This window comes from Rana temporaria, chromosome 9, assembly GCF_905171775.1.
Source record: "Rana temporaria chromosome 9, aRanTem1.1, whole genome shotgun sequence".
NCBI lineage: Eukaryota > Metazoa > Chordata > Amphibia > Anura > Ranidae > Rana > Rana temporaria.
The window spans coordinates 169157531-169176827 of NC_053497.1; the positions used below are offsets into that span (position 1 = coordinate 169157531).

General features: G+C 46.7%; 2 protein-coding genes across 4 annotated transcripts in view; one reads left to right on the forward strand and one right to left on the reverse strand.

The window, feature by feature from the left end:
• The window catches only part of PHF1 (PHD finger protein 1), a 95713-nt gene extending 90691 nt beyond the window's left edge, over positions 1 to 5022 (forward strand). Inside the window, exons 14-15 of the mRNA XM_040324975.1 lie at positions 1188 to 1265; positions 4365 to 5022. Of these exons, the coding sequence (XP_040180909.1) occupies positions 1188 to 1265; positions 4365 to 4608 (322 nt within the window). The 3' untranslated portion in view covers positions 4609 to 5022. The remainder of the gene's footprint in view (positions 1 to 1187; positions 1266 to 4364) is intronic.
• A 2337-nt stretch (positions 5023 to 7359) lies between these two features.
• The window catches only part of CUTA (cutA divalent cation tolerance homolog), a 40371-nt gene continuing 28433 nt past the window's right edge, over positions 7360 to 19297 (reverse strand). For all 3 annotated transcript variants that reach the window (XM_040324982.1, XM_040324983.1, XM_040324984.1), the window contains 3 exons: positions 17394 to 17439; positions 12202 to 12251; positions 7360 to 7901 (listed from right to left, as the gene is read on the reverse strand). In XM_040324982.1, coding sequence (XP_040180916.1) covers positions 7802 to 7901; positions 12202 to 12251; positions 17394 to 17439 — 196 coding nt within the window. In that variant the 3' untranslated portion in view covers positions 7360 to 7801. The remainder of the gene's footprint in view (positions 7902 to 12201; positions 12252 to 17393; positions 17440 to 19297) is intronic.

Consider the following 19297-nt stretch of genomic DNA (forward strand, 5'->3'; position numbering starts at 1 on the left):
TGTGGTTCGGGCCACTCTGTGCAAAACGAACTGCACAGTGGAGGTAAGTATCACATGTTTGTTATTTTAAAGGAAACAAACATTTTCCTTTACAAACGCTTTAAACAAATAATCAAAAGATATGCTGGCATGCGATTTACATTGTGTTGCACCGCAAAGCATTTTTAGTATATATGACAGTGCTTTTTTTAGGATTTCCCCCTTTTTTCCCCCTCCTTCTGTGCTTTTACCATGCGCTGTTGTGTTGCAACAATCTGAACAAAAATACAACCTCTCCTATTTTCAGTGCACATTTCTTTGCATATAGCTAGATTCACAAAGAGTTACGCCGGCGTATCAGTAGATACACTGTCGTAACTCGGAATCTGCGCTGTCGTATGTTTAAGTGTATTCTCAAACTGAGATACACTTAAACCTAGCTAAGATACGACAGCCTGCGCCGTCCTATCTTAGCTGTCTAGTTCCACCGGCCGCTAGGGGGCGTGAATGCTGATTTACGCCTAGAATGCGTAAATCAGCGAGATACGCTGATTCACGAACGTACGCTTGCCCGTTGCAGTAAAGATACGCCGTTTACGTAAGGCGATTCCCGGCATAAAGTTAGTCAAGCAAATAGCTGGCCTAGCCAATGTTAAGTATGGCCGTCGTTCCCGCGTCGAAATTTGAAAAATTTACGTTGTTTGCGTAAGTCGTCCGTGAATAGGGCTGGACGTAATTTACGCTCACGTCGAAACCAATACGTCCTTGCGGCGTACTTTGGAGCAATGCACACTGGGATATGTCCACGGACGGCGCATGCGCCGTTCGTAGAAAACGTCAATCACGTCTGGTCACGAGTAATTTACATAAAACACGCCCCCCTCATCCTCATTTGAATAATACGCGCTTAGGCCGACCCATTCACGCTACGCCGCCGTAACTTAGGAGGCAAGTGCTTTGTGAATAGAGCACTTGCCCCTCTGACTTACGGCGGCGTTGCGTGTATATGCGATACGCTACGCCGCCTCAAAAGTGAGCCGCCCTACCTGAATCCAGCTAATAGACTCCATAGAAAACAAGGCTATTTGCTTTTCCTTGCGTTGGGTAATGCAGCCCCACGCTGCTGATGATGTGTTTTTTTTTTTTGTGTACATCTTATCCCTTGTCTAGGCCATGTCCACCTCATAATGACTTCATTTCTGTTTTAGCCACCCGATTCGGATGTTCGCTTCTTTTCACCCCTCTGCCAACACCTCCGGATCTGTAGCCGCTTCTCTGCAGTCCAGGTAAAGATATATACGGACTATAAGATGACTGCATGCTGTAAGCAATAGCAAGACCCTTTCATGTCAGGATCATCAGCTATTATTGTAATAAAAGCCAGAGATTAAAAAAATATTGAAAATGACTTTATAATATTGAAGCCCCACTCTGGGCAGCAGAAAAAAGATGACCCTTGCAGTGGGCCCCCATCCCCCCCCGCACTGCAGGGGTTAAATGCTTGTGGTTGATTACGAAAGGCAAATAGAGGGAGCGCTAGGTGGCGCTTCCATTGCGGTCGGCGTAGATTATGTAAATTAGTTGATACGCTGATTCACGGACGTACGCTCCGGCCGCCGCAGTCGATTTACGCCGTTTCCATAAGGCATTAGCAGGCCTAAAGTTATTCCATCTATTAGGTGGAATAACAATGTTAAAGTATGGCCGCCGTTCCCGCCGCGAGATTCGATTTTTTGACGTCGTTTGCGTAAGTCATCCGTGAATCGGGATTTACGTCGTTTACGTCCACGTCGAAATCAATAGGCTCGTACGGCGTACTTAGCCGCAATTAGGTCAAGCCTTATTAGCATACAACACGCCCCCCTTTTACACATTTGAATCCGCCGCCCTTACGCCCGCCCGCTTTAGGCTACACCAACGTATATTAGCAGGCAAGTATATTGAGAATCATTACTAGTCTAGCTAATTTACGGCGGCGTAGTCTAAACAGGCTAAGCTACGCCACCGTAACTTTAATCCATTGTACCTGAATCTACCCAACAGAGTTTTGGGTTGTCCCCAGAAAAGTAATAGAAGGGAAATATTCCAATGGGGACATTAGTTCTGATAACCTGAGAGGACCTCAAGCAATTCCCCTTATTTGCAGAGATCTCATCACTTCCTGTTTTGGTTATAGGACAGAAAATGGGGGTAAATCTCACCAATGGGACACATTGAGAAAATACAATGTGACAGGGGTTATAACTTATAACCCTCCCTTACTCTATCCAAAATATAAAATAAAGTTTTGCCTATAGTTCTACTTTAATGCATAGAATACAATATAAAGTGTTATAATAATGTAGTTAATAGTGTATTTATAATATAATTAGAATAAAGAATAAAGTGTTTGTTAACCTAAAAAACAAAAATATTGATCCTGTTCCCTTAAAGCATGTAATACAGCACAGTGTTTGTGCTGTGTAATTTGGCCCCCTGTAACACCTAAAAAGGCTATCTGATTCTGCCTGGCTATACCCTCCCCCTGTAAACTGACCACGGTGTATCAAGGCTGCTGAACCCTGACACAGTTTACGTGCTTCTGTCATCTGCAGCTCTGCTGTGCTCTCCTCCGTCCTCTCCCTCCTCCCTCCCTGCCTGTCTGCTCCTGTGTCAGTGCCCGCCCCCCCCCCCCCCCCCCCCCTCTTGTTTCTGAAAGTTCAATTAATATTTTATACCATTCTGCCTGTTGAATACCCCTATGTGCCCCTGTGCCTGTGTTTTATAAAAAATAAGCAGTTCTTTACCAGTTTTCAGAGCGCTAAACGCTGCTCACCGGCTCTCTCCTCCTCCCCTCCCAACTGACGTCAGCGGGGAATCCGCTGCCCCGCCCGCTTCAGCTGTCAGACGGGGAGAGGAGAGAGGCAGCGGGTCACGCGAGCGGCGCTCTGAATACATTTTAAATAAAACAGGGGTACATAGGAGTATTAAATAGGCAGGATGGTATAAACAGCATAACAACCACTTGAAGGTAAAAAACCTTCTGCCTTTGCAACCACTTTAACTTGCATTCCGGGAGGGGGTCACTGCAAGGGTGATTTTTAAAAAAAAAATTGTAAATTACTGTGTTCAGCTTTAACATGGTAAAGTTTGTATGAGATTTTAGTAATTGGACTTACATATACTTTGCACACAATGGCCCGGATTCACAGACACTGGCGCATATTTATGCCGCCGTAGCGTATCTCCTTTACGCTACGCCGAGGCAAGCACTGAATTCACAAAGCACTTCCTCCCAAATCTGCGCTGGGTTTCTCAGGCGTAAGTCGGCGTAAGTGGAAGTTGGCGTGAGCCATGCTAATGAGGCGTGACCCCATGCAAATGATGGGCCGAGCGCCAGACAGATACGTATCGCCAACTGCGCATGCGCCGTCCCGCATCTCAGTGCGCATGCTCACAATCACGTCGGAACAACTGCCTAAGATACGTCAGATCACTGCCTACGGCGTGAACGTAACCTACGCCTAGTCATATTCACGTCCTACGTAAAATACGTCGGCTTGTGTTCCCTGGTGCAGCCCTTTGCATGGATGCTGCTGAGTTACACCTCCTTTATGGGGCATAACTTTACGCCGGACGTATGACTTTAAGCGCACTGCGTCGGACGGACGTACGTTCGTGAATCGGCGTATCTCCCTCATTTGCATATGTGAATAGAAAATCAATGGGAGCGCCAAATACGTCCAGCGTAAATATGCGCCCAGTAGGCAAGTTACGTTGGTCGGACGAAGCCTATTTTCAGGCGTATCTTAGTTTCTGAGTCTGGCGCACAGATACGACGGCGCATATGTGCACTTACGCGGCGTATCTCCAGATACGTCGGCGCAAGTGCTTTGTGAATCCGGGCCAATGAGTAACAAAGCAAGCAGCACAGAATGATTGTTATTATATTGTCTTCTGGGTTGGGGTTCCGATCTCCTCATCATTACGGACTACTTCTTTCCTACAGGAGCAGGGGGGTGAGAATTACAGCGTTTCATGCTTCGCCTGGTTATATATTTTTTTATGTAATCTTTATTTATTTTTTTATGTTTTTAGATAACAGACTAATAGACAGTGAACACAACATAACAGTAGACGAAACATTTACAGGGGGGCCCCTCACCGGGCACGTACAATCAGTAGTAAAGTTACTCCGGGATGCACGCAGTTCAGGGACCGTACCTGGGGGAGCGATTATCAACATAGTATAATCACGTTATGAATTCAAACAGCAATGAATCACCCCGATTGTCTCCGTCGGGTACATATCCGTGGAGGACGTTGGCCTCCAATCAGAGAACTTTGCCTGGTTTTATATGAACCCATTTAGCGGTTATCTCACTCCCGTGTTATTTGTGTTTCAGCGAGGTGACTCCTGCCATCTCAGAAGGTTCCACCCTGCTGTCTGAAGTTTTGGACTCATCAGCCCCGGTCGCCTCTCCCAGCAAGCCTTCAACCTCTCCTCCTCGGCCCTCATCCTCTTCCTCTTCGGAAGGTTGCGATTGGTCAGAAACTGTGGAGCAGGGAATGCGCGTGCTGGCCAAGCGGGTCACCCCACAAGGGAATACTCAGTATCTGGTGGAGTATGAGGAAGGCGGCATCTTCTGATCTCACACGCTCCGCCCCTGCGCGCTCACTTTCGCGGGTCCCAGCATCTTGGCTGACTGTACATACAGCTCTGCAAGGCTGATTTTGAACTCTCTGTACACGCGTGTACATAGCAGTGCTTGTGCTTCTCGTCCCGTCATGTGTTTATACGGTGTCAGCTCACGGAGGCTGTGTTACTTTACAGCGGGACGATTTGATGAAGGAAATCTGATTTGTTTTCTTTTCTCCTCTTTTGCTTTGTTGTATCACATCCTTTAGTAGGTGGGATGGAAGGTATGGTGTCCTGTCTGTTCTAAGCTCTGGCTTAAGATGGTGTCCGTGTGTTGAACAGTTGTGCAGGTTGTTGTCTGTTAGCATCTCCAAGGAAACACATTCATGTCTGTCAAGGATTATTAAAAAAAGTTGGACAAGGTTTCTATCTGTTCTGCTTATTTTTAAAGGGCATTTTTTTTTTTAATGGAAATTCACTTAAAAAACCTTCTGCATTCCTCTCCTGCACATACTTCCCGCAGCCGAACCCTCCACACTTGTCTCCTGCACATACTTCCCGCAGCCGAACCCTCCACACTCATCTCCTGCAAATACCTCCTACTGTTATACCTTCTGCATTCCTCTCCTGCACATACTTCCCGCAGCCGAACCCTCCACACTTGTCTCCTGCACATAATTCCCGCAGCCGAACCCTCCACACTTGTCTCCTGCACATAATTCCCGCAGCCAAACCCTCCACACTTGTCTCCTGCACATAATTCCCGCAGCCAAACCCTCCACACTTGTCTCCTGCACATAATTCCCGCAGCCGAACCCTCCACACTTGTCTCCTGCACATAATTCCCGCAGCCGAACCCTCCACACTCGTCTCCTGCACATACTTCCTACTGTCATACCTTCTGCACTCCTCTCCTGCACATACTTCCTGCAGCCGAACCCTCCACACTCATCTCCAGCAAATACTTCCTACTGTCATACCTTCTGCACTCCTCTCCTGCACATAATTCCCGCAGCCGAACCCTCCACACTTGTCTCCTGCACATAATTCCCGCAGCCGAACCCTCCACACTCGTCTCCTGCACATACTTCCTACTGTCATACCTTCTGCACTCCTCTCCTGCACATACTTCCTGCAGCCGAACCCTCCACACTCATCTCCAGCAAATACTTCCTACTGTCATACCTTCTGCACTCCTCTCCTGCACATAATTCCCGCAGCCAAACCCTCCACACTTGTCTCCTGCACATACTTCCCGCAGCCAAACCCTCCACACTTGTCTCCTGCTCATACTTCCCGCAGCCGAACCCTCCACACTCGTCTCCTGCACATACTTCCTACTGTCATACCTTCTGCATTCCTCTCCTGCACATACTTCCCGCAGCCGAACCCTCCACACTTGTCTCCTGCACATAATTCCCGCAGCAAAACCCTCCACACTTGTCTCCTGTACATAATTCCCGCAGCCGAACCCTCCACACTTGTCTCCTGCACATACTTCCCGTAGCCGAACCCTTCACACTTGTCTCCTGCACATACTTCCCGCAGCCGAACCCTCCACACTTGTCTCCTGCACATAATTCCCGCAGCCGAACCCTCCACACTTGTCTCCTGCACATAATTCCCGCAGCCGAACCCTCCACACTTGTCTCCTGCAAATACTTCCTACTGTCATACCTTCTGCATTCCTCTCCTGCACATACTTCCCGCAGCCGAACCCTCCACACTCGTCTCCTGCAAATACTTCCTACTGTCATACCTTCTGCATTCCTCTCCTGCACATACTTCCCACAGCCAAACCCTCCACACTCATCTCCTGCACATACTTCCTGCAGCCAAACCCTCCACACTCGTCTCCTGCAAATACTTCCTACTGTTCTGCATTCCTCTCCTGCACATACTTCCTGCAGCCAAACCCTCCACACTCTTCTCCTGCGAATACTTCCTACTGTCATACCTTCTGCATTCCTCTCCTGCACATACTTCCTGCAGCCGAACCCTCCACACTCTTCTCCTGCGAATACTTCCTACTGTCATACCTTCTGCATTCCTCTCCTGCACATACTTCCCGCAGCCGGACCCTCCACACTCTTCTCTTGCCGTTCACAAAAAACTTAACATACGCGGGGTCATGTTAAATTTAAATAAAACACGCCCACAACATCCCCATTTGAATTAGGCGGGCTTACGCCGACACACATACGTTACGCCGCCGTAACTTAGGGTGCAAGTTCTTTCTGAATACGGAACGTGTCGCCCAAATTTACGGCAGCCCCCCCCCCCCCCCTGTTTTACTTACCTGACCCCTCGAAAGTCCCGCGTGCATCCACGTGATCCTCTTCGGTTCCCAGCCTGGCCGTTGATTGGCTAGGCTGGACGGATTGATAGCAGTGCAGCCATTGGCTGGCGCTGCTGTCAATCACAGCGGATGACGCGGTGCGCCGTGATACAGCCCGTCGCTGTATCGCGTTACGCCCGCAGAAAGATCCGCTGATCTTTCTGAATCCAGCCCAAGATCTCTGGAGGATGTAGGAGCACATCACACCAAAACTGCAGAAGAGGCACTGCGCCATCTAGTGGCAAACACAAACTAGCAGCATTATGATGAATTCTACCCACGACAGTTGTCTGCATTATACAATCATGTTTTTTTTTTAACAATTTTACTAATACTGTATGCTATCCATATTTTTATTTCAATCAAACCAATCAATGGACAAGCTTCTTCGAACAAAGTGAAAAAAAATAAAAAATGCAGGGAGTATTTGTAATTGTAAACACTTTAATATAATTCTGACATCTGATGACATCATTCCTTAAAGGGTCAGTCCAGCCAAAAAGTGATATTTGTATTTTTTGGTAGATGCTGAGGAGTTAAACTTTCAGATTTTTTCCTAAATCTAAGTTAGTGTGATCTCTGAGTTCTTTGGTCTGCTTACCTGCTGTGCCCATTACTAGCGGCTCTCACCCTCCATGCTGGATTTTATATTCATTTCATAATATAGTGAATGTAACAGGAGGAGCTAAAAACACACACAACTCCAAGAAACAGAGCCAGGAACCATGGCAGAAACAATTGATGCATTCAAAACATATAAGAAGTCAGGGGTTGAATTGGCCCACAAAGCTCCGCCTCCAGCCATCACTTCGGGGAGGACTGACCCTTTTAGATCATCACACAGTGACGGTGGAGATATCAAAGTCTCATTTTGGCACCGCATCTTCAACCCATGAGAGGTACGGAGGGTTCCCCTGGTCTATGGGGACGCTGATCACCTCACACACTTCATATGGATGGACAGACCTGCAAGGAAACACAATGGCTGCTTTAGAAAAAAAATATATAAACTCAACAACTTGATAAAAAACATTTTTATTAAAAAGAAAAAAAAAAAAGTTAGCCCAATTTTATTTTATAATGAGAGAGATGATATTACGCCGAGTAAATAGATATCCAACACGTCACGCTTCAAAATTGCGTCTGTATCACTCGGCCCCGCCCCCCGGGGCCAATGGCTGCGCTCCTATCAATCAACCAATGAATGAGCCGAGAAGCCAGCACGTTCAAGGTAAAAAAACATGAACCTTTACAACCCCTTTAACCACTTGTCAACCGCTGTATGTTCATGAATGGTCAGGAGGTGGACATTTATTTCTGTAGTTTCGCTTATAAATGGAGTTGCAGAAGTAGCCCTCAGGCAGCCATTAAATCCTGTGATCTAAGCCGTTATCGGATAGCTCACATCACAGGTATAGTGAACAGATCCAAGCAACTCTACCTTGTGATCACTGTGATGACCCATCATAGCAATAACACATGTAAAAAGCACCACTGATTCAGAGGCTCTGTACCTTGTGATTACAGTTATGACCAATCACTGCAATCACAAATGTAAACAGTACTGTGTATCCAAGCGGCCCCCTGTACCTTGAGATCAACTCTGATGACCAATCATAGAGAACACAAATCTAAACCCTACCGCTGATCCAAGCGGCTCTGTCCCTTGTGATCACTGGTATACGAATGATTGGATGGCTGGACACTCAATACTTACAGAAAATTTGTAGAACAAAGTCCATAAAAAACAACCACAACTGATCAGGCAGGGGAGGGAAAAGGTATGTAGATGTGTTTCACTATTGAGTAAGCAAGAACTTCCGTGTGAAATGCATCTACCTACCTTTTCGATCCCCTGCCTGATCATTTGTGGTTGTTTTTTATGGATTTTGTTCTACAATAAAGCAGTTTCCTGCAAGTATTGAGTGTCCAGCCATCCAATCATTCACATACCTGAGAGTCGACAGCATTTGGCAGGGGTGCACCTCAATTGCTGTGCAGCCTGAGCATTATGGCCAGGAAACCACCTGTGAGCAGGCGTTTCTTATTGTATGGACTTGGATATCTTGTGATCACTGTGATGACAAATCATAACTTATGAAAATAGCACCATTGATCCAGCGGCTCTGTACCTTGTGATAACTGTGCTGACTAATCACATTTATCATAAATCTAAAAACAGTATTACTGGCCTGGATTCAAGAAGCAATTGCGCCTGTGTAACCATAGTTACACAGCGCAATTGCTTACTTGCCCCGGCGTAACGAATGCTCCTGATTCAGGAACCTCGTTACGCCGACTGCAGCCTAAGATATGCGCGGCATAAGGCTCTTATGCCTGCATATCTTAGGCTGCATTCTTGCGATGGCCGCTAGGTGGCGTTCCCGTTGTGCTCAGCGTATAGTATGCAAATTGCATACTAACACCGATTCACAATGTTACGCGAGCCCTGCGTACGCAGTTTACGTCGTTTCCGTACGGCGTTTTTCGCGTAAGGCTGCCCCTGCTATTAGGGGCAGCCAATGTTACGTATACCCGTCGTTCCCGCGTCATGAAATTTAAAATTTACGTAGTTTGCGTAAGTGATTCGTGAATGGCGCTGGACGCCGTTCACTTTGAAGCAAATGACGTCCTTGCGACGTCATTTGCCGCAATGCACGTCGGGAAAGTTTCCCAACGGAGCATGCGCTCTACGATCGGCGCGGGAACGCGCCTAATTTAAATGATTCCCGCCCCCTACGGGATCATTTAAATTGCGCTCGCTTACGCCGGGCATTTTGCCGGCGCGCCCACGCAATTTACGGAGCTACTGCTCCGTGAATCAAGGGCAGCGCAGTAAATTTGCGGGGGCGCAGGGCAAAAACGTTGCCCTGCACCTCCTTAAATAAGCGCAATTGTACCTGAATCTAGCCCACTGTTTACATCTAGGACTCTGCCCATTCCTCTCTCAACAGTGGAAGGAGGAGCTAATGATTGAAGATCATTCATTAGTTTCACATCGCAGGCAGGAGCAGATTTATGGTGAGAGGTTGTGATTGTGCGATTTTTTTTCCCCCCCCAACATCTTCAACTCCTCCTCCTTCCCTTTACATGTGATCTCCAGCCCAGGCCTATGTGACCTGTATGGTAAACCTTTACGCCCCTTATCTTGCCCATCTGCAAAATAATCTCTTCCACCCTCCCAATATAAGTGACCTGTACATTAACCCCTTTACAGTGGGGAAAATTATTATTTCATTCCCTGCATATCTTGTAAAAAAAAAAAAAAAAAAAAAAAAAAAAAAAAACACACACACCACATGATACAAATGCTATAAATTGAGTTGCAGTTAAGTGAGTAAAATAAGTATTTGATCCCCAAGCAAAACATGACTTAGTACTTGGTGGAGAAACCCTTGTTGGTGGCAATCGGGTCAGACGTTTCCTGTAGTTGGTGATCAGGTTTGCACATCTCAGGAGGGATTTTGCTCCTCTCTTCTTTACAGATCTTCTCCCAAATCCTCAAGGTTTCTTGGCTGTCTCTTGGCAACTCGAAGTTTCAGCTCCCTCCATAAATTTTCTATAGCATTAAGGACTAGAGTCTGACTAGGCCACTCCATGACCTTAATGTGCCTCTTCTTGAGCCCCTAGTTTATTGCCTTGGCGGTATGTTTTGGGTCATTGTCATGCTGGAGGACCCATCCACTACCCATCTTCAGTGTTCTGGCTGAGGGAAGAAGGTTCTAATCCAAGATTTTACAATACATGGCCCCTCAATGTGGCAAAGTCAGCCTGTACCCTAGAAACAGCCCCAAAGCATAATGTTTCCACCTCTCTGCTTGACTGTAGGGATGGTGTTCTTAGGGCAGTGTTTCTCAATTCCAATCCTCAGGCCCCCCCAACAGGTCAGGTTTTCAGGATTTCCCTCAGATGAAAAGGCTGTGGTGATTACTAAGGCAGTGAAACTGATCAAATCACCTGTGCAAAATAATGGAAATCCTGAAAACCTGACCTGTTGGGGGGGCCTGAGGACTGGAATTGAGAAACACTGTCTTAGGGTCATGGTCAGCATTTTTGCTTTCTCCAAACATGGCGAGTCGAGTTATTGCCAAAGAGCTCAGTTTTGGTCTCATCTGACCACAACACTTTCTCCCAATTTTCCTCTGAATCATTTAGATGTTCATTGGCAAACGTCAGATGGGCTGTACATGTGCCTTCTAGAGGAGGGGGTCCTTGCGGGGGCTGCAGGATTTCAATCCATGGCGGCAAATTGTGTTACCAATGGTTTGTTTGGTGACTGTGGTCCCAACTAGACATGTGCATTTCGTTTCGTTACAAATTCGGACACATTTTTCATTATGCGGATAATTCGTATGCATCCTCAATTTCCGAATTACAAAATTAACAAATTTAAACAAATTCGAAAAAAACAAACGAAATTCGAATCGAATTTGAAAAAATAGAAATCGATTTTCTAAAAACTACAATAAAATATTGAATTGCTGTTTAACTTGTAATGCTTAACTTGTAATACCAACGGCCACCACCAGATGGCGCCATCTCACACATCTGGTGGTAATAACTTGTAATACCAACGGCCACCACCAGATGGCGCCAGCTCACACATCTGGTGGTAATAACTTGTAATACCAACGGCCACCACCAGATGGCGCCAGCTCACACATCTGGTGGTAATAACTTGTAATACCAACGGCCACCACCAGATGGCGGCAGCTCACACATCTGGTGGTAATAACTTGTAATACCAACGGCTCACCACCAGATGGCGCCAGCTCGCAAAAAAATGTTTTTATTTTTTTTGCCCACCTTCCAAGCCAAGTCGCCAGGACACAATTTCTAGTCGCCATGGCGACCTGGCGCCCGGGATTTAACTTGTAATACCAACGGCTCACCACCAGATGGCGCCAGCTCGCAAACATTTTTTTTTATTTTTTTTGCCCACCTTCCAAGCCAAGTCGCCAGGACACAATTTCTAGTCGCCATGGCGACCTGGCGCCCGGGATTTGTCGAGCCCTGCACTAAAGAGCAGAAAAATCACGTAGAACGTCCATTACGTCACTACGTTCGTGTTTGTTGGCTGATAAAGTCATACACCCTTTGGAGAAAAATCCCCGGAAAAGTCTGATCGTGTGTATGAGGCTTTATTCTTCCTTCTCAACATTAGAGCTACATGGTTACCATAATCGGTGCTAAATGTGCCCTAAATGGGGTTTTTTTTGGAACCCATCCTAAAAACTCTACAGTGAGTGCAATAATGTCTTCTCACCTGACATATTCCGTTAGAGATGGAACTTTGGATGACCTGGTCTTAATCATCTGTAAAAAGACAGGGACAGAAAGGTGAGAAATGAGGAACCAGGAAAGTCATTATTGATCTCATGAAGGTGACAACGATGTGCTGCTGGGAAGGAGAAGCCTATTAATGTGGACAGACGACATAACACGTTGTATTTCACAATCCTACAGCTAGAACAATCCTGGTGACACCAATAACCCTACTAAGTGACACAAATACACCCATACGCTTGGTTCAAGTCCAATTCCAGGCACCGTCATTTTCACAGATCAAGTCCTTCATAGATGCTTCCCTCTGGAATTCAGTCTTCTCTTCACTTTTGCACAGTAGTATTAGCTCCAGTGGCAGCTGCTGGTATATTATATTTTTTTTTGAGGGGGGGGGCGTCAAACAATGCACCCAGAGCCACCCCCCCCCCCCCAGTCAGGTCAGTCGCCATCCCCGCACTTACCCCATCAAGGTCATGGGCAGTGCTTCCTTCAGCTTTTCCTGCGTGTCCTCCTTGGCATCACGAAAAGCCGCAGTTTGTCTCCTCTTTCCTCCTAGGCGGCCAATAGGATCTCTTCTTCTCTGGGCCAATCGGGAGACGGGTCTCAGAACCCGCTTCCTGATTGGCCAGGAGGAGAATCAGGAAGACAATAGCGAATATTAAAGTGGTTGTAAACCCACTTTTTTCACTTTTACCTACAGCTAAGCCTATAATAAGGCTTACCTGTAGGTATAAAAAATATCTCCTAAACCTGCACGGTTTTGGAGATATTCCCCTCGCAATGCGCCGCTGATTGCAGCGGCGCATGTGCAGGGGGGATCCACGGCGAAAGGACCGGCAGCCGCCAGACCTTGCCGAATTTAAATCTCCCGCGCACGCACGCGCGGGAGTGACGTCATCGCTGCTCCAGCCAATCACAGCGCTGGAGCGGCGATACCCGGAAGACACACCGGAGCAAGATGACATCTCGCTCAGCCTGGACCAGGTAAGTGTTCTTCACCTCGTTCCGAGGTAAGTGTGAAGGACTTTTATGCAATTGCCTATATGCTTCAGTTTAATTCTCTCCCTGCTATTTTAATGTCTGTGTGTTATGTGTAGAAGGTGATTTCATGTGGACTCGAGGGACTCATTCCTCTGCATAACAGACTGTTGAAATGTTAATGTCCCATCACCAGCCAGCTCTCTATTCTAAGGGGTAATTGATCTATTGTGTGTGTGAAGAAGACCTGTGTTTACCCTTTAGAGATGTGTATTGTATCGTCAGGCTAAATGATTAGATAATTGGCTCATGTTAATTATTCTGATTGCTTCATTGTAGTAATTAACTTCACTGATGTCATTATCTAAAGAAATGTTTCTTCAGGGTCGGCACCAGAGTGTCTACCTATAATCTGTATGTGAGCCCCAGTGTGTGAAAAGGGGGTGGAGATTTCATTGTTCTTTGATTGATGATTAGCTTGTAAACTGTATATAACTAGGAGAATGCTGCCATTAAAGTGTGTCTTGTTCCAGCATTAAGCTTTGGCTCATGTATGGTCTTTTATAAGAAGAAGGGAATGCTTGACGGGGATGTTTTCTACTACCGTCACAGTAAGTATTTCATAATCAGCCAGTATGCGGTGCATACTAGCCGATTATGCCTTTTGACTTGCAGGTTAAAAAAAAAAAAAACAACCGCTTTAAATTCACTATTCTGACACAAATGGGTAGGCTCATCGGTGCAGTGATCTATGTATATTGGACCTATGTACCAAAATAGCAATAAAGTACTTATTTTGCAAAAATAAAACTGCTTTTCATTTATTCTACAGAGGCTTACCTTACTCTCTTCTTCGCTGTTTAAACACACATCTTGATTACTTCTGCCTCACTTCCTGGACAGACTTAAAGCGAAGGTTCACCCTAAAAACAAGTATATACCATTCAATCCAGCATACTGCCGACATGTACAGTATGCCGTTTTTAATTTTTTTCCGGTTTACATACCGTAGTATAGGTATTTCCCCCCCGGCCTCCGGCTAGTGAATCCCGCGGGAGTGGCCGTTCCTATTCAGAGACTAAGTGATTGACGTATGACAAAAGCTTCACCCCCGGCGCAAAAGGCGCGTTACCAGTTTCCGAAAAAACCCAAACGTCGGTGCGCAGGCGCCGTATAGAGTCGACTCGCAGTTCGGCTTCTTTCGGAAACTGGTGACGCGCATTATGCGCCGGGGGTGAAGCTTTTGTCATACATCAATCACTTAGTCTCTGAATAGGAACGCCCACTCCCACGGGATTCACTACCCGGAAGCCGCGGGGGGGGGGGGGAAATACCTATATTACGGTATGTAAACCGAAAAAAAAAAATAAAAACCCGGCATACTGTACATGTCGGCAGTATGCTGGATTGAATGGTATATACATGTTTTTAGGGTGAACCTACACTTTAAGGTCATGACACGGGAAGGCATTGACAAGCTGAGTGTGGATGATGCAGGGTGTGTGCTAATGAGATCAAGCTGGTCAATTCCTTCCTGTGTCACTCCCAACAGAGGCAGAACGGCGGCCTGCCTATGTAAACAAGGTAGATCGCTGTTCTGTGACAAGGGAATATCCTGTGTTAAGCAGGAACATGGAGCTCTGTCTTTCCACGATACAAGCACCCCACCCCCCCACCCAATTAGAAAGCATTCCTTAGGGACACATTTACCAATTTTATTGCACCTGATGTTAACCCCTACCCTGTCAGTGTCATTAGTATAGCGACAGTCTATATTCTTCAGCCCTGATCATTATATTGGTGTCACTTGTCCCAGAAAAGTGTAATTTAGTGTCCGATTTGTCTGCCGCAATGTTGCAGTATCGCTATAATGCCTCGTACACACGAACGGTTTTCCTGACGGGAAAACTGCCATGTTTGCTTTTGGTCGGAAAAACTGGGCGTGTGTATGCTTCATAGCAGGTTTCCCGACAGGAAAACAGAGCAAAAAAATTAGAATTTGTTCTTTTTTCCCCGCCCAAAGCTGTCGTGGCAGTTTTCCTGTCGGACTTTTGACCGCCGGGAAAACCAATTGTGTGTACGAGGCATAAGTCATCGCAATTATTAGTAAAAAATAAAAATATGAGATTATATATATATATATAAAGAAAGGGGTAGATTCACATAGATCCGCGTATCTTTGCGGCGGCGTAACGTATCTGATTTACGTTACACCTTCGCAACTTAGACGGGCAAGTGCTGTATTCTCAAAGCACTTGCTCCGTAAGTTGCGGCGACGTAGCGTAAATCGACCGGCGTAAGCCCGCCTAATTCAAATGTGGGACAGGGGGGTGTGTTTTATGTTAATGTTCTGTGACCCGACGTGATTGACGTTTTTCCCGAACGGCGCATTCGCCGTCCGTGGAATTTCCCAATGTGCATTGCTCCTAATACGCCCCAAGGACGTCATTGGTTTCGACGTGAACGTAAATGACGTCCAGCCACATTCACGGTCGACTTACGCAAACAACGTAACTTTTTCAAATTTTGCCGCGGGAACGACGGCCATACTTAACATTGGTACATTGGAACATAGAGATACTGGGGTAGATTCAGAAAGAAGGTACGCTGGCGTATCTATTGATACGCCGCGTAACTTCTAGGTTGCTCCGGCGTATCTTTTTTCTGTATTCAGAAAACAAGATACGCCGGAATATGGCTAAGATCCGACTGGCGTAAGTCTCTTACGCCGTTGTATCTTAGTTGCATATTTACGCTGGCCGCTAGGTGGCGCTTCCGTCGATTTACGCGAGGAATATGCAAAGTAGGTAGATACCCCGATTCAGAAACGTACGTCCGCCCGGCGCATTTTTTTTAGGTCGTTTACATTAGGCTTTTTCCGGCGTAAAGTTACCCCTGCTATATGAGGCGTATCCTATGTTAAGTATGGACGTCGGGCCTGCGTCAAATTTTTCGTCGATTACGTCGTTTGCGCAAGTCGTTCGCGAATAGGGCTGTGCGTAATTTACGTTCACGTCGAAAGCATTGGCTTTTTGCGGGTTAATTTGGAGCATGCGCACTGGGTTACGTTCACGGACGGCGCATGCGCCGTTACTCAAAAACGTCATTTACGTGGGGTCATGTTTTATTTCCATAAAACACGCCCACCTCTTCACAATTTGAATTAGGCGAGCTTACGCTGGCAGATTTACACTACGCCGTCGTAACTTAGGGCACAGGTTCTTGGTGAATACAGAACCTGCCTCACTAAATTACGGCGGGCTATCTGAATCTAGCCCATAATAGTTAACTGATTCCTTTTAAAAACGATTAAAAATAGATAAAAATCAATCATATACCGTATTTATCGGCGTATATCGCGCACTATTTTCCCCTTAAAATAAGGGGAAAATCGTGGGTGCGCGATATACGCCGATAGCCGCTTCCCGCGCTCTGTTTGAAATCCTGCGCCGACATATACCGAGTGCAGTACACTCGGGTACATTCGGCCAGGTTCGGCTTCGCTCGTGCTCACGCATAAACGTCACAGAGCGTTAGCGCGAGCTAAGCCGAGCCTGGCCGAATGTACCCGAGTGTACTGCACTCGGTATATGTCGGCGGAGTATTCAAACTCGGCGCGGGAAACGAGCGGGGACGACGTGAGGACGCCGGACCCGCCGAAGAGGACACCGGACCCGCCGAAGAGGACACCGGACCCGCCGCAGAAGGACACCCGAAGCCGCAGAAGGACGCCGGACACGCGGAAGAGGACACCCGACGAGGCCGCAGAAGGACGCCGGACCCGACGAGGCCGCCAATGGATGCCGCGCAAGACACCAAAACTAAGTACAAAAAAAACTTTTTTCCCACAGGATTGGGGCAACTTTAGGGGTGCGCGGTATACGCGGGAGCGCGTTATACCGCGATAAATACGGTAATGTACCTGTAGTTTCAGTTTCGTTTTTGCATGTTATCCTGCCTCTGTGCTGTACAGAGCCACAGAGCAGTGATGGTTTGGACAACGAAACTAGAAGCTCCCAGTACTGTGGTCATCAGGAAACAGACAACCAGGAAGTGTCCAGTACAGAGCAGAATTACAGCAACATCAGAGCAAAAACGAACAATGAGGACATGAAACCAGGACTGCAGTACGGTAAAGGAAGCTGCATGCAGAGAAATCTGTATGGTCTGCCATGTATCAGGATGACGACTTACCAGTAAGACCTCACTGTCCTCCTCGATCTTCCCTTTCCATTCATATCTGGTGAGGGAAACAACAGAAGATAGTTGTGAACAGAACCGTCTTAATGGCATCATGGGCCCCTGGGCAAAGTAATGCGCTGGGGCCCCTACCAGCTTGCCCCAATTTACACACCTACTTTCAAGAAATAAAGTATAAACAGTTGAAGGAATTTAACATATATTCATTAGTACAGGGTTCGACGAAATCCGGGCACCAGGTCGCAATTGCGACTAGAATTAGCGACCTGGTGCCTGGCGAAGGTAGTATAGGCCTGCAGAAGGCCGCGATCGCGCGGTGGGAGGTAGGGGACACATCCTGTGTCTCCGTCCGCCCCCACCTCCCCCCGCCGTGCGATCGCGTCGGGCCACGCCGGCCGGTAATTGAGGCCGCGGATTTGCGGCCTTCTACAGGCCTATGCTTCCTTCTGTGATCTGGCGCCATCTTGTGGTGGCCGTTGGCATGACAAAGACAACCAGCAATGCTAATGGAGCTTCCCCTGTGTTTTCACTTCCATCTCCTTCCCTCTAATTAGAACCCCTAAACATTATATATATTTTTTATTCTAACACCCTAGAGAATAAAATGGCGGTCGTTGCAATACTTTGTCACACCGTATTTGCGCAGCGGTCTTGCAAGCACACTTTTTTGGCCCGGGGTCAGGTAAGTAAAAAAAGGGGGGGGGGGCTGGGGGTATTTGATGCATACCCTTGTCAGAGCTTGATGATGAAGTGCAGGCTGCAGGGTCCATTAAGGGCGCACGGGCGCCGCTCCCTCTCTCCAGCCACCCCCTCTATGAATAATGGATAGATTCATGCTTAGCATGAATCTAATAATGGTTGCCACCGCTACACCCTATTCAGGCATCCGGCCCCCTTTCAGACGCGGGGCGCCTGAATTACAGTGGTGGGGGGTGTATTTGATGGGCCACAGTAGCTGCTTGTGATGGGCCACAGTGTCTACAATTGATGTTTTTTTCAGTATATAATATATATTTTTTTTTTTTTGGTTTGTTTGCACCCCACCCAAAAACAAAAAATTGGAGCACCAGCCGCCACTGGCAGGCTGAGGCTTTTATTTTCAGGTCAGGGACTTTGCTGCTGAACCTTGTCAACTGTCTAAAGCAGGGGTCTCCAAACTTTCTAAACAAAGGGCCAGTTTATTGACCTTCAGACATTAGGGGGGCCGGACTATGGCCAGTGGTAGTGTAAATTGTCTTGGTATCATTGGGAGGGGAGGAATAATAACCCATTATCGTTCTCATTACCAAAAATAGGTAGAAGAATACGTATCGGCCTAAACTGAGGAAAAAAATATGTTTTTTTATATCTTTTTTGGGGATATTTATTATAGCAAAAAGTAAAAAAAATTGCATTTTTTTCAAAATTGTCGCTCTATTTTTGTTTATAGCGCAAAAAAAAAAAAACGCAGAGGTGATCAAATACCACCAAAAGAAAGCTCTATTTGTGGGAAAAAAAGGACGCCAATTTTGTTTGGGAGCCACGTCGCACGACCGCGCAATTGTCAGTTAAAGCGACGCAGTGCCGAATCGCAATAAGGGGCAAAGTCCTTAACCTGCATATTGGTCCGGGTCTTAAGTGGTTAAGACACAGCGCACAATTTCCTTTCTGCTATAACTGGAAGCAGTGCAAAAAAAAAAGATCACCCAGCTCACTCCTGCGGGCAGCCATAAGAAAAATTGGTGTGGGCAGCCAGTAGAATCATCTCATGATAAAAATGCCCTTAGCCCGTTGCCCCCTGCTGGCCAATACATGAGGGGCCCCTTACTGCCCAATACCTGGGGGGCCCCCCATTGGCTGCATTTTCTTGCTCAATGTAAATGGAATAAACATTATTCTTTCCTCCTCCGTACTTGTGT